This window comes from Neophocaena asiaeorientalis, unplaced genomic scaffold, assembly GCF_003031525.2.
Source record: "Neophocaena asiaeorientalis asiaeorientalis breed wild unplaced genomic scaffold, Neophocaena_asiaeorientalis_V1.1 scaffold59, whole genome shotgun sequence".
Taxonomy (NCBI): Eukaryota; Metazoa; Chordata; class Mammalia; order Artiodactyla; family Phocoenidae; genus Neophocaena; species Neophocaena asiaeorientalis.
Genome location: NW_020174268.1, coordinates 3,928,598 through 3,944,034, shown reverse-complemented (window position 1 = coordinate 3,944,034; position 15,437 = coordinate 3,928,598). Strand labels below are relative to the sequence as shown.

At 46.2% G+C, this 15,437-nt stretch overlaps 1 protein-coding gene across 4 annotated transcripts in view; it reads left to right on the top strand.

The window, feature by feature from the left end:
• The first annotated feature begins 1,254 nt into the window (after window positions 1-1,254).
• Window positions 1,255-15,437, top strand: part of RUBCNL (rubicon like autophagy enhancer) — a 37,041-nt gene continuing 22,858 nt past the window's right edge. For 2 of the 4 annotated variants that reach the window (XM_024755587.1, XM_024755583.1), the window contains exons 1-2: window positions 11,672-11,872; window positions 13,460-14,090. In XM_024755587.1, the coding sequence (XP_024611355.1) occupies window positions 13,553-14,090 (538 nt within the window). In that variant the 5' untranslated portion in view covers window positions 11,672-11,872; window positions 13,460-13,552. Of the gene's footprint in view, window positions 1,360-1,960; window positions 2,047-11,671; window positions 11,873-13,459; window positions 14,091-15,437 lie in introns of those variants that run through there. The other 2 variants (XM_024755584.1, XM_024755585.1) reach the window with 2 other exon arrangements.

Here is a 15,437-nt window from a genome sequence, read left to right as displayed (position 1 = left end):
TCTCTACAAGAATACTTTTCTTGCCTGAGACTCTGTGCAGTCTAGTACCTACTCAGTTTTTCTTGTTGTTGATGTTTTTTGTTTTGTTTGTTTGATTTTGACTAGTAGACTCTCTGATTTACTTTGCATGACATTTGCCCTTGTTTTAAGATTCTCTCAGCTTGAGAGATTCCTGATTCCTCCTTTAAATATTCCTTAGAAAGGCATACCACATTTTTCATCACAAAAAGGGACCAGAGAACAGGTGCCTGATTCCTCCTTTAAATATTCCTTAGAAAGGCTCTGGCTTGGCCCCTTCTGTGTCATTTCATTCTTCCTCTGTGTCTTGCTAGTGGCACAGTGGCAATTGGACATGGGGTTTTGTGTTAGATACATCTGCTTTCAAAGCCTGACTGTGCTACTTCCTGGCTGTGTGACCCTGGGCAAGTGACTTAACCTCTCTAAGCCACAGATCCCTCCTCTGTGAAATGGGAATAAATGATTTGTTATTCTCGGGGATGTTGAAAATAATCAGGAAAAGTACCTGGCACATAGCAGAGACTCGGCAAACGTTAGCACACATCCCATGCCCTTTCCTTTCTTGATCTAGTTTAGTGTAAGCCCTTCCCAGTCGGCCTTCAGCAGACGTGAATTCCTGAGGCAGAACCCCAAATGTCTAGAGCTCTTTCAGGTCTAAGCCAAACTAGGCTCCACACAGGCTGCCCTCAGTGGAAGCGGGTGACTGACAGCTAGCGTTCACCTGGCTTTTGATCTTGATTCTCCCTTAGGTCTTCATCAGAAGAAGCAGCGTCTACGCGGCGCCGCCCCTTAACTAACTCCACGCCAGGCTGCGCCAAGGAGGGGGATGTTTCAGAGAGACCCCCGGCAAATAAAGCCAAAAATACCTCTGACATGGTTCCACAATGTCACTTCCATATTCCTGGAAGTGACAAAGGACAAAGCCAAGGAACCAAAAGGATTGCGGTGCGGGTTTGGTTTTACCGAGCAGAAGGGCCAGGACTGGCTCACCTGCGTGTTGTTACCGGAGCAGGTAACTGGGAGATTCTTTCCCCTAGAGACGTTAGGGCGCTGCTGGAGCGCGCTGAAGCTCCCTAGGGGCCGAGGGACGCCGTGCACTCAGCCGTACTGTCAGGGCTTAGGTTTCTATTTGTGAAAACTTTCTGTATTGGTTGGCTGCTTCTCGCCAGCCTCCACCGCGATCTGCGTGCTCTGCGCGGCACAGCTGTGATGGGTTTCCAAACCCTCGCTGCAGGCGGACAAGGACGATTAGGTTGAACGAATGCTGGCGGTGGCGTCCTCGGAGTGGGGTTCCGCGGGGAGCAGCCCGCTGAGGTCAGAAAGACGCGGCTCGCGCTCCGGGTAAGTTGCAGGTCCCCGCTGGGCCCATTGATTGCAGTGCAGACTTGAATCCAAATTACTAAGGAAGATCATTTCGGGCCATAGCACCGACGCTGAAGATGAATGCTTTGAGCTTTGGGGTTGGACATCTAAGTCCGCCAGGTGTGTGATTATCTCGTTTCGACCCCGGAAAGCGCGGTTCCATCTGGGCCCCCAGCGAGGGGTAGGGTGGGATTTCCGGAGGGAACCGAGGGAGGAGGGAGCACAGCTGCTCCGGCGGTCCCCAGCCCGCATCACCCAGGGCCCGGTGTCGGGGGGAGCGCAGGGGGCCCGAGTGGCTTCCAGCTCGCCTCTTTGGCGTCTTCCCGCGAGCAGCAGGCCGGGGAGTGGCGCTTCGCTTCCCTGGGGGGCTTCTCGGATTGCTGCCGGAGCCCCGGATTTTTTGGTTGGCGCGGGGAGATGGGGGTGGCGGCGTCAGGGCGCCGCTTCCCCCTCCTCGTTCCCCCTCTCGGCCGCTTGGGGGCGCAGTGACCGCGCAACGCGGCTCGGAGCCGCGCCAGAGACGAGACGCCGCGCGGCGCCCACATGGTTTTCCGCCGCTTGGTTGAGCCATGCGGGGCCGGGGACGCGAGAGCTGCGGGAGGTGCGGGGAGAGGGGGAGGGACGCCAGGTAGGCGAGCACAGAGCGGAGACTCGAGAGACCCCAAGGTAGGTCAGGGAAGTGCCGAGTCCCGCCCTCCCCGCCCCGCCCCGGGAGAAGGTAGGAGGGGGCATCTGGGTAAGGGTGGCGGATTTTTGTGGAGTTGCCTTGCAGGGGGTGGGGGTGGGGACGACCCTGTGCTCGGCTTGGGTCCGAGGGGCGCAGGAGCCGGATCACCAGGCACTTTTGCGCAGGGCGACTCTCAGTAAGCGCGAATCCTGCGCCCTGCGTGGTCCCGGACGCTGGGCTCCGGACTCGGTGGCTTTTCCCTGTTCTACAAAAAGCGCCCACACAGCAGGCGAAGGTCTGCGGAGGAGCACCCGCCTAACACGCCCAAACCTGGTGGCAAGCAACTTTTGGCTGCTTAACTGAACTACGTTAGAGTGCGAAAGCGCCGCGCAAGGTTTCGTCCGGCCGCCAGGTGTGACATCCACCTGCTGAGATTGCAGCGGCGATAGCGGATGCTGCGTTTCACCCTCACCCCGCCTGCCCGTGGCCGCGCGGGAGGTTTGCTACCGACCTCCTGCGAAATTGATGCTGTCGGCTTGGAGAAGGTAGAGCACCTTCAGAAGAGGGGTCCTTTAACCTTAATGGGAACGAAGACTCAAAGGAAAGGGGATATTCAAGAGCTTCCCTGTGTTATGCCAGTGCAATTTGGAAGGATCTTTAAATTGAAGATGTGCAGGCAAAGTGCAAAGGACTGAGGGTCAGCAGACTTGGGTTTCTTAGACCCTGTCCTGAGGCCGAATAGCAGAGGTCTCAGCAAGTCAGGAAACCTCTTTGAACTTCAGTGTGAGAAGCGTGGGGATGGTTCCTGCCCCACCTCACTGGGTGGTTTGGAAGAGAATTGGAGGGACGGTGGTATTTTGAAAAGTATAAAGTGTGGTTTGTACAAATTAAGCATTGCTGCCCACACCTTTTTCCTGGACACCGACGGAACCTTGCTCATAGCCGAGTTAAGGCAGGAACTTCGCGGCAGTGAGGGCCTTTTCCTGGTTACCTGTCAGAGGGGCGACATGCGTCTGTTTCTCAATCTCTTGTTGCAGTTCCTCTTCACGGCACAGCCGTCGTGAAACTGCCCAGCACAGTGTGACATCAGGGGACAGGAACTTTGTCTTGTTCATCAGCTTCTTTAGGGCGGGTACAAAGCGGGGGAGGTGCTGGGAGAGTGCACGAAAGTTGAAAGTCTTTGTTGGAGCGGCTGGGGGGTTAGATTTGATTGCACGTGTTCTTCAGGAGAACAGCTTTAGCTCCGAAAACATTGTTGGCTTTCTGAAGTTGGAGTTCTTGTTTTCTGACGCGGGGAAAATTCTGTCAGAGCCAAGGATAGACATCCAAGAATAAGCATTTTAATTCGAATGCTTTTAGAGGAAGCTAGGTAAAGAGCTCAGGAAATGTTTCCCACACAAATCATAGCACATATTAGCAAGGACAAGTTAGAAGAGTTTCTCTTATTACCAAATTTAGATTCATATATCTAATACTGAAAGGAGAGATTCGCATGGTTGGTTGTGTTACTGTTAAAATTTAAGCAGTCCATTTGAGATAAGCGTGTCCAGCCCTTCCAGAGGCTATAAAAGTGAGCAATGCTAGAGCCTGTATGTCATATTGTATCTTTTCATGATACCAAACAAGACCTCTGACTGGCTTTTCCATTTTAACTAAAAGGAGTTGAAAGATGACTCATTTAAGAGATTGGGAAATAAAACTAGATTGTCTAGGGGCTTCCCTGGTGGCGCAGTGGTTAAGAATCTGCCTGCCAATGCAGGGGACACGGGTTCGAGCCCTGGTCCGGGAGGATCCCACATGCCGCGGAGCAACTAAGCCCGTGCGCCACAACTACTGAGCCTGCGCTCTAGAGCCCGCGAGCCACAACTACTGAAGCCTGTGTGCCACAACTACTGAAGCCCGCGCGCCTAGAGCCTGTGCTCTGCAACAAGAGAAGCCACCGCAATGAGGAGCCTGCGCCCCGCAACAAAGAGTAGCCCCCGCTCACCGCAACTCGAGTAAAGCCCGCGTGCAGCAGCGAAGACCCAATGCAGCCAAAAATTAAATAAATGAATAAATAAATAAGTTTATTAAAAAAACTAGATTGTCTAATACTTTATAAAATAACACAAAGGGTGATAATAAAGCTAACTTTTATAGACTATTGTGTGCCAGACTCTGATATGCATGTTACAATCCATTTAGTTCTCACAAAAGTCTGTAAAGAAACTGAAGCACAGAGACGTTGAGTGCCTTGCCCAAGGTCACACAGCTAGTAGTGGAGAATTTCTCTCAGATTGGCATAACAATTACATTTGATTGGTACTCTTGTGTTTGTTTCTTAACTTCTGCGCTGGGTTTTCTCCCACACATACAGGTGGTCAGGAGTGAGACTAAGGGCTCTGGAGCAGGGATTCAGGACCCTGAGCTTGCTGCCAAGTTGCTGTGTGGTCTTTACTTTTTTCTGAGCCTCGGTTTTCTCATCCACAAAATAGTGATAATAATTCCAAATTGAGCGAATGCTTTATTTCTCACGTGAACATGGAGCGTGAACTGTGAAAGAAATACTTCTCAGCATGTAAAGGGAAGTTTCAGAGTCAAAGTGTTTTTGTCATCGGTTAACAGTAGGCTGGCAGGTGGCAAATGAGTAAAAGCTGGAGGAGACTACACACAATGTGATTTACCCAACAATTATGTTTGAAATTTGTTTTAAAAAATTCTTGAGTTCTGTTCTTGGATCCTTAGCATTACGTTTATTAAAAGAGATAAATGCAAATTAGACTTCAGAGTTTTTCTGGCAAGTAACATTGAATAACACTCACAGCCAGCACGTGCTTTTCTCTGGTTGAGTTCAGGTGATGAAAATTGGAGGGTGGAGGGTTTGTTTGTTTGTTTTTTAATCCTTACATTCTACATCCTTTTATTCCAACAAGCTATAGTGGGTCAGAGAACAACCGAGTCCTGAAAATATATGTAAGTTACTTCCCTATCCTCTCTTTCTTTGTTTGGAAATTGTTCTTAGAAGACAGCTTTTGGGACAGCCAGTTTAAATCTGGTGGGTGAGGAAACTTGAATTTCCGTATATGCTTATATTAAGTGTATTTTAAACAATATGGTTCAGCTGTCAAGTCATTTGAACTGTCCTGTGACCTGCGTAAAATCTTTTTTGGGGGAGGTTCTCACTCTTAATTTAGAGTGTGGTCTTGATGGAGATTTGGGCTGAGGGAGGTAACCGTGTCAGTGTTACTGATGTGGCCAGGCTCACAGCAGCCGGTCCGCGCTTGGTGAATTTTGATGATCTGGAGTGATGTTTGGATCCGTGCTATTTAAAGGTCTTCCCTTCACCCCTGTGCTGTTGTAGGTTAGAATGTGGATTTGGAGCGAGACTGCCTGGCTGGGAAACTGGCTCCATTGACTAACCGTGCCTCAATTTCTCATCTGTAAAATAAAGACAGTGTTGTCATATCTACCTCATAGGTTATTAGGAGGATCAGGTGTGTGTGTGTGTGTGTGTGTGTGTGTGTGTAGAAAGCTTAGAACAGTGTCAGGCACATAGTAAATGCCATCTAAGTGTTAGTAATGATGATGAGTGCTATGGAAAAAGAAACAGGGCAGGTACTTCCCTGGTGGTCCAGTGGTTAAGACTCCATGCTTCCACTGCATGGAGCATGAGTTCAATCCCTGGTCAGGGAACTAAGATCCCACATGCTGTGCAGTGTGGAAAAAAAAAAAAAGGCAGTAAATGGGGATAGGGTATACTTGTAGGGATGCAGTTTTTAACAGGGTGATAGGGAAATTCTCAACCCAAAGGTAAATTTGAGTAAGACCGGGGGGTAGGAGGGTGTAGGGGTGTAAAGGGGTATAGTGGTGTAGGGTTGCAGAGGGGTATAGAGGTGTAGGGGTACAGAGGTAAATAAGGGGATCAGAAAGGTAACTTAGGGACATAGACAGATATAGCACATGTTGAAGGTTTTTTTTTAACTTGGGAATTTTCTTATGGAAAATTTCAACCATTAAGTAGAGAGAACAGTCTATGTGCCCTTCTCCCACCTTCAACAATGATCAAAATGGCCAATTGTGTTTCATCCATATCCCCCCACTGGCACTGTTTTATTTTAAAGCAAATTCAAGAAATTCTATCAATTATTTCTAAATCCTTCTGTATATATTTCTAAAAGATAGGCACTTAACCAAACATGACCATGATACTTAATCTCTTTGACTTTGTTTTCCCATCTCTAAATTGGGACCAGCAGAACCTCCCCTGCAGTGCTTGTGTAAAGATAAGGGTGGATGCTTGGAGCCCTCAGTGTAGACAATCGGTTCCCCATTATTCAGCCATCATGCTGATGGTATTGTCCTTACTGTCCCTTGGGGTTTTTTTTTTCCTACATAGTTCAGTCATGGCATTTTCACTTCTACTTACTCTCTCCCTTCTCCATGCCTACTTTAGGCACATTTATTCCGTACTCCCTTTATCTACTCTCTTTTTCCCCTTTTAGCTTTCAGTGCTTTTTTTCTCAGCCTGACTTACAGCTTGTGCTCCTTTGATCTCTGTGGCACACGGAATACCAGTGCTCTATAGTCTTCTCAGACCTTTTTGAAAGGAGATGCGTACTTGGCCCATTTCATTTTTTCAACAGCATTATTGAGATTGAGATAGAATTGACATAACATAGAATTCACCCAATTAAAGTGTACAATCTGTGGTTTTAGTGTCTTCACAGGTATGTGCCAGGATTCCCACGGTTGGTTTGAGAACATTTAGAACCTCAAAAAGATACCTTTGACCTGTTACTCCCTATCTTCCCATCCCCCAAAGCAACTGCTAATCCGCTTTCTGTCCTATGGATTTGCCTATCTGGACATTTCATTCATTCATAAATAAATAAATACATAAGAAATATTTTTGTCACTGGCTTCTTTCACTTCGTAGGATGTTTTCAGGGCTCATCCATGTTGTAGCATGCATTAGTACTTCCCTTCTTAGGATGGCTGAATAATATTACATTATATGGCTGTAGTGTACTTTGTTTATCCATTTTTCAATCGATGAACATTTGGGTTGTTTCCACTTTTTAGCTATTCTGAATAATACTGCCATTAACATTCACGTAGGTATAGAAACATCAAATCACTGTTTTGTAACGGGAACTAACATAGTGTTGTAGGTCAATTATACTTCAAAAACAAACAAATTTATAGAGAAAGAGATCAGACTTGTGGTTGCCAGTGATGAGGTTGGAGGGGGAGGGGAGGGGGATTGGATGAAGATAGTCAAAAGGTACAAACTTCCAGCTATAACACAAATAAGTGCTCGTGATGTAATGTACAACATGATTATAATAGAATTAGCACATCTGTATGTTATATATGAAAATTGTTAAGAGAGGAAATTCAAAGAGTTCTCATCAGAAGAAAAAACGTTTTTTTCTATTTCTTTGATTTTGTACCTATACGAGAGGATGGATGTTCCCTAAACATACTGTGATCATTGCTTCACAGTGTATGTAAATCAAATCATTATGCTGTAAACCTTAAACTTATACGGGGCTGTGTGTCAATTACATCTTGATTTTTAAAATTCATGTGTAAATTTTTGTGGTAACATATACTTTCATTTCTCTTGGGTATATAGCCAGGAGTGGAATTGCTTGTTCAAATGGTAACTGGATGTTGAACCATCTGAGGAACTGTCAGACTGTTTTCTTTCAATAATATAGCTCCCCAGTTTATTTTGCCCAAATATGGGAATCTAGCTATCTTTCAAGTGCAGGTACCCACCCTTACTTTGGGTAAATTTTTGTATTCATATTTTTCTAAGTCTTATTTAGTTATCTAATTATATTCATGTAGAAGCCTTTTTGTTATTGATGTTTTTTGTTGTTTCTTTTTTTAAAATTATATTTTGGCTGCGTTGGGTCTTCGCTGCTATGCGCGTGCTTTCTCTAGTTGCGGCGAGAAGGGGCTGCTCTTTGTTACAATGCGTGGGCTTCTCAATGTGGTGGCTTCTCTTGTTGCAGAGCACGGGCTCTAGGTGCGCGGGCTTCAGTAGTTGTGGCGCACGGGTTCAGTAGTTGTGGCTTGCGGACTCTAGAGCACAGGCTCAGTAGTTGTGGTGCATGGCCTCAGTTGCTCAGTGGCACATGGGATCTTCCTGGACCACGGCTTGACCGCGTGTCCCCTGCATTGGCGGGAGGATTCTTAACCACTGCGCCACCAGTGAAGCCCCTGTTTTTGATTTTTGAGTAAAGCATTACTTGAGCAGTGGTCCCCAAAGTGGAAGTTATGTACCTTTAGGGTACAAGATGATTCATTGGAAAACAAGAACAAAATGCTATGTTCTTGCATCTTTTCAATGATGCTTTATAATTATACAATGTATTAGAATATCTGTGTATATGTAAGGTTTATAAGTAACTAGTCCTATATTGGAGATGTAAATGCAAAGGTTTTTTTTTTTACAAGTAGGAAGTCATATAAAATTCTGGGGACAACTGTTCTAAAGGCATGGGATCAAATATATGTAGCTGTGTGGTCATTAATCCCATGCTTTGTGACAATTTTGATGGGGAGATTCTTAAAATTACTTTGCTAAAGAAATTGAAAATATCCTGCTAATTTCAGCCCAAATGGAACGTGTAAATACCAGTGGAAGGAGCTTTGGATCGGGTGTTGGACTTTTATTTTTATTCTACTTCTGCTGATTACTAATGGTGAGACTTTGGGCAAGTCCCCTAAAGGTCTGCATTTCAGTTCCCAAATTGGCCTAATAACACGTGAAATATCATAAATTTTCATTGTGCAGAACGAGAGTGGTGAGTATGACAGATGCAGTGGCCACAGAAAGTTAGTCATCTGTTCATCTTGTGCAACCCTGCAGTTTTCTTAGGCAAATATCTGGGTTTCCTTGAACTTTTCCCTGGCTGGGTCTTCCCCTTCCCACCCCACCCTGCTTTCTGTCCTTCCTCTGTGTTCTTCTGACAACAGACCTTCAAAATGAAGGGTCATTGCCAAAGGTTGACTTGGACGGAGAGGAGTCCTGTGATGTCACCAGCCACCATTGCGGTGTGGCACTGTTTCCTTCCTGGTGCTTTTCGTATGAGAACACAGCATTCAGCACATGTGCAGTGAAGCTGCAGCTGTCTCAAAACTGCAGTTTACTCTGATTCCTGGCCACTGTCATGGAAGCTATGGAGTTGCATTATTGGGCATCTTAAAGGTTTCTGTGTGATCTGTGATCGCTTGAGTCTGTAGACATCCTTGGGGGATATTAGCCTTTGCTTAAAGTCAAAGCATGAAGGGAAGTAGATACAGAAAGATGGGAAGAGGTCCTGGGAACTGTGTTAACCAAAGAGCTCACATGCTGTGGTTAAAGGTCATTTCATTCTCTGCTTGCTTTTGTCTCTCACCTGGCATATGCTCAGTAAGACACCATGAAACTGAGAGAAGTGAATTTGACCTTTCACCCTCAACTCTCGTTTGTGATTTCTCTAATACCCTTTATTCTAAGGAAATGGTTGGCAGGTATTTTAGGTCGTGATCTCCAGTTTCTTCTACAGGGTGACGTCTGTTCTTGGCTTCCTTTCTTGGGCAACAGAAATAACCAATATAACCATACTTAGGTACTGTTGGTCAGTTTGTTCATTCTTTTATTCATATACTCAATATATTTATTGAGTACCTATGATATGCCCCTGTTCTAGATACTAGGGACAGATCATTGAAGAAAATTACAAGTTTTTAAAATGCCCTAAAAGATTTTACCTTCTAGTGGGTGTTAGTCACTGAGGTTAAATGAAATGAGGGGTAGTGCTGAGGAGTAAGGAGAGAAAGATAGTTGCGAAGGGGGAGAGGAACTACGGGGGAGGGGTAGTTGCCATTATTTATAGGGTGAGCAGGGAGGCCTCACAGAGAAGGTCACATTTAAGATGAGTCTTTGATGCTCCCAGTTATGTATTCAGGTACTAGCGCTGAGGCAGAGAAAATCCTAAATCCTAAACCTGACATGCTCGCTCCTAGCCCTGGAGGATCTTTAAGATTCTTAGGGGTATTAGGAGCTAAAGCCATCTCCTCGCTACCATCAAAATGCTGGCTGCTTAAGGTCTGCAAGACTTTTGTCTTGTGAAAGAAAAGATCTAGTAAAAGAAAGTCAATCAAAAGCAACATGATTGAAGATGTTCATTGCTGTATATTTTATAATAGTGAAAAACTGAAAAGTTTCATCAATAGGAGTCTGGCTAAGAACTTATGATATATTTGTACCATAAAAAGTGGTAAAATAGTTAAGGTAAAGAATATACACCCTCAATGGGACTTCCCTGGTGGTGCAGTGGTTAAGAATCTGCCTGCCAGTTCAGGGGACATGGGTTCGAGCCCTGGTCCGGGAAGATCCCACATGCCGCAGAGCAACTAAGCCCGTGCGCCACAACTACTGAGCCTGTGCTCTAGAGCCCGTGAGCCACAACTACTGAGCCTGCACTCTAGAGCCCACGAGCCACAACTACTGAGCCCATGTGCTGCAACTACTGAAGCCTGCGTGCCTAGAGACCGTGCTCCGCAGCAAGAGAAGCCACCTCCCGCGCACTGCAACGAAGAGTAGACTCCGCTTGCTACAAATAGAGAAAGCCCTCATGCAGCAATGAAGACCCAACACAGCCGTAAATAATTTAAAAAAAGAATATATACCCTCAAGACATGTTGATGAGAGAAAAAGAAGGTAGGTTTAGAGTACGTTTAGTATGATCTCGTGTGTATATAAAAAAGAAAATAAGACATATCTTCTGATCTGACATATGTATGTTAATTCATAGAAAAAGGTCTGGATGGAATAAAATGGTTGACGATGTTATTTCTGGGAAAGAAGCAGGATTGGTGGGGGCTTGGTGCAGTGACACTGCTTCAGCTTTTACTCCAGGCTTCTGTGTTTTTGGCATTTTATAAAACCATAGTCATGAGTGGGGTTTTTGGTAATTATAACACTCGAAATTACTGGAGAGGAAAAGATGTGCGACAAAGAGAAATTGGGGCACAAAGTGAGATTTGAGGTCGGAAGAAGGAAGATGAAACACTTCAGGTAGTGAGCGCTGGCCGTTCTCACCAAATCCTGTGATATTTTGTGACTGGTGAGTTGGAGCTTGTGCTGTGTTCTCAGGATGATATATATACATAGATGTCCTACATCACTCCAAAAACTGTGACCTACAATGGAGGACCCACAAATCAAGAAAACCCAGTTTCCACATTACCTTCTTTTGGTCTATTTGTAAGCATTGGGTGAGAAAAATTTTGTATCTTTAGGAAACATTGATTCACTTCCATCCCTGGATGAGTAAATCTGCTACCATAATAGAGCAGTTGTATCGACCACAGATGGCTTTCCTCTACCCATGACTTTATTTCCACTTTGTTGGATTTATTCATTCAGTCTGTAACTTTTATTGAGCCCCCATCTGCCACTCTTAGACAAGGCCCCTGCTCTCCCGGAGCTTCTAGTCAGGGGGCTGGGCAGAGATGACAGGAAGTATCAGGAAGTGAGAACTACTGTGATGAAAATTAAGCAAAGTGCTGTGAGAAGGCATAACCAGGGAACTACGTTAAGAGAGGTAGTTAGGAAAGACTTCTTTGAGGAAGTCATTCATAAACCCAGGCACGCATAAGACAGGAAGGAGCCAGATGTGTGATCATTTGAGGGAAGAGTGGTCCAAGCAGAGAGATTACAACGGGGCCCAGAGAGTGGGCAAGGGCGTGTGGGACTCAAGAGTTTGCTGCATGGTTGGGACTTCCGGAGGTTAGCCAGGCGAGAGAGGTCTGCGGGACAGGATCATGTCATGCCTGGAGGACAAGGTAAGGATTTTGGATTTTATTCCAGATTTGATGGGAAGCTATGGGGGGGGGTCGATTAGGGGAATGATTTAGGTTTATAAAAGATATCTCTGAATAACTTGATTATAAATAGGTGAGAGTGGAAGCACAGAGACCATTGGGAAGATGGCGGGAGATCCAGTGGGAGAAGATGCTGACTTACACTAGGGTGGTGGCTGTAGATATAAGCTTGCTGGTAGGTTAAAGATGGAGCGCCTGGGAAGGTAGGGTCAGGACTGACTCCTACATTCGGGGCTTCAGCAACTAGGGGGTTGCTGAGATGGGGAAAACCAGGCAGGAGCAGATTTGGGGGGGGAAAAATCAGTGTCTCTTTTGAATATATCAGGTTGTGATGCCTTCTTGACAAACGTCAAATAAGCAGTAAGATACGCTAGCCCAGAGTTCAGGGGAGGTCAGGAATAGAGATCCATGTGGGAGCCGCCTATACATAATGATGGTGTTTAAAGCCCTGGAACTTTTTTTTTTTTTTTTTCGCGATACGCGGGCCTCTCACTGTTGTGGCCTCTCCCGCTGCGGAGCACAGGCTCCGGACGTGCAGGCTTAGCGGCCATGGCTCCCGGGCCCAGCGGCTCCGCTGCATGTGGGATCTTCCCAGACCGGAGCATGAACCCGTGTCCTCTGCATCGGCAGGCGGACTCTCAACCACTGTGCCGCCAGGGAAGCCCAAAGCCCTGGAACTTTATGAGAACCAAAGTCGGAGGCTCACTGCAGTGTGCCCGTGGATTTCACCCTTCCTTTAGGGTCACTGCCCAAGCAGACACCTCCATCTCTAAACCTTCCCCCTGCCAACCTTGCTTTGGCTGTTGAAGGCTGTTTGGAGCTTGACAACGTGAAGGACAGTGGGAGAACACTAGGAAGACACATGTGCTGGGCCTGTAATTAGTGACGAGAGCGCTTCTCGTTTGTATGGCTCATCAACATCGTAATCACTGCCTAATTTACTAAAGCTGAAGACGGGGCTGAAAAGTGAGCGGACCGTCTTAAAGACAGAGTCTAGGTTTGTAGTGTGGTCTTTAGATATTGTAAGCTAATCGTAAATTTGAATTGCTGTTATAATCTAAGTATTACAGGCTCATGCAAAGTTATACAAAACAAAAGTTTTGGGTGCTATTGGTTGTTCTCAGTTTCACATGCCTACTTTGTTGAAATACAAACACAAACTAAATAGAAATAAGAAACTATGAACATGTGTCTTTACTTCCAGATGGCATTCCCATTTTGAGTTTGACATTTAATGCATGGACGTTTTACATTTTTACCTGTGTTTTTATCAGCAGTATCCTTATACGACTTTATCCTGGTATAAAAATAATATTTTTATGCTTTGAAATCCCTTTCCTATCCAAATGTCATATCCCTTACATTTGCTTCTAGTTTTATGGCTGATTCATTTATTAATTTTTTCCTTTTTAATCCAAGCGGAATTTACTGTGTTGTATAGGACGAAGTACAAACTTTATTTCTTGTTTCTTTGCTTCCTTAAAAGAATTTGGAGTTAAAAATATGATCGAGCCCTTGTTTATCGTGAATGATTCTTGCTCATTGCAGGTAAGCTCCCCAGCCCTCTAGCTGACCAGGTGGTGAGTTCAAGGTCCTAATCCAACAGCACAAGGGAATTCACACCAGCCCTGAGCCTCGAAGATGGTGTCACAGTCGGCGGGCCGGCAGGCCTCTCCTGTGGACCCCTGGGAAGGAATCAGCAATGACCCTGGCGACATTGATGGTTCGCCCAGCCTCCTGGACACGGACCACCTCTCTTGCGCATCAAACATCAGGTTTACGAGGCACAGAGCTGCCTGGATTAACCCCCAGTGTGAGCAGCAACAGCTGCAGGACTTGCCCCCCCAGGTGCCAGCAGTGGGGAACAGAGAGAGCCGTGTTGCCTGGGACACTGCCTCTCCCTTGGGCCCTTCACCGTTATCTCTTGGGGACTCCGTGGTGGAGACATCATTGTCGAAGGGCACTGTGGACTCCATGGGCAGCTCCTCTGCCCGGGGCTCAGCTGAAAAAGGCGGTGACTTCTCTCTTACTTCAAAGGAAGAACGGGCAGTGCTCCCAGGACGCTGTCCTTGGACGCCTCTGTTCACAAGCTCCAAGATTGACTTGGCTGCCTCCCCGTGTCGTGAGGCTGACAATACATTTTTCAAGCCTTCCCAGCTGACAGCTTCCACTGATGCAGGTAACTCTGGTGGGGACTGCCCTCCTTCCTGTCTGTTCTCACACCAGCTCTGCCCGGGGCTGAGGCCAGGTGTTCCTCGCGAGGGAAAAGCTCCTGAGTTTCCACTTTGCCCACGATCCAGGGCATGGGCTCAGTTCATGCTGTCTTTGGCCCAGCACCATGGGTCATGATGGGCGGAGTCAAGGATTCCCCTTCTCCTTAGACTGTAGGGAAATGTCATCTTAGCTCAACTTAGTTGATAATCAGTGTCACCTGCCATCTTGGAGCAGGTATATGCCCTGCAGGAGAGCACCAGAAGTGCTCTGCATTCAGTGTGGTGATGGAAGGTGGTCCGGACAGAGTGGGCTCCGGTTCACACCAGTGCTGAGGTAGGAGAGGAACTCGCCTCCCCTGTTAGATTTACCTGGACAGGGTGTGGCTAGAAAAAAAGTAAGACTTAAACACAGTAACCACAATTCCTCCAAACTGGAGAAAACCTTTTCCTGTTAAAACCAGGGCTATGAGGTGACACACATATTCCTAAAATACTGAAATTCCTAAAATGGGATAATCCATACCAAACGCCACTCAAGAGTCAATAAATTAGCAATTCTTGTTAAAATGTGTGGCATGCTTAGTTTATTTTTAAATACTCATTATGCTATATTCACACTTCTCACTGTTGTGGCCTCTCCCGTTGCGGAGCACAGGCTCCGGACGCGCGGGCTCAGCGGCCATGGCTCACGGGCCCAGCCGCTCGGCGGCATGTGGGATCCTCCCGGACCAGGGCACGAACCCACGTCCCCTGCATCGGCAGGCGGACTCTCAACCACTGCGCCACCAGGGAAGCCCTATATTCACACTTTGCATTAATGTGTATTTCTGTTGGAATCCTTGTTCAAATAGTCAATGAAGTTTTTTCTTTCAAAACAGTTTTAAAAGCTGCCTGCCTTTGTGTGTGTGTGTGTGTGTGTGTGTGTGTGTGTGTGTGTGTGTGTGTATTTATTTCTCACTAGCAGGAACCAGTCCTCCCACTTTCCTAAGATACGGGGTTTATTTGTTCTATTGAAACTTTTGAAAAGTCAAAGATGGTGACCATCTTTAACATATTATTAATAGTTTAAGAGGAGCAGATTTTGGACAGTCTCCGTGGGCTAAGTTTGAGTTCAGAACCAAATTTGAGCAAAATGGCACAGTCTGACTATAGGCCTTTTTTCTCTTTTCGCTCACCTGGTCGGATAGCTCTCAGGAAAAGAGTGACTTGTAAATCCACTGGTTGAAAAGTGAGAAATTAGTTTCCTACTAGGTTGTCTCAGGGGAGAGTGAGGAAAAAACGGAAAATTGAAAGGCCTCTCTCCCGCAGGCCAC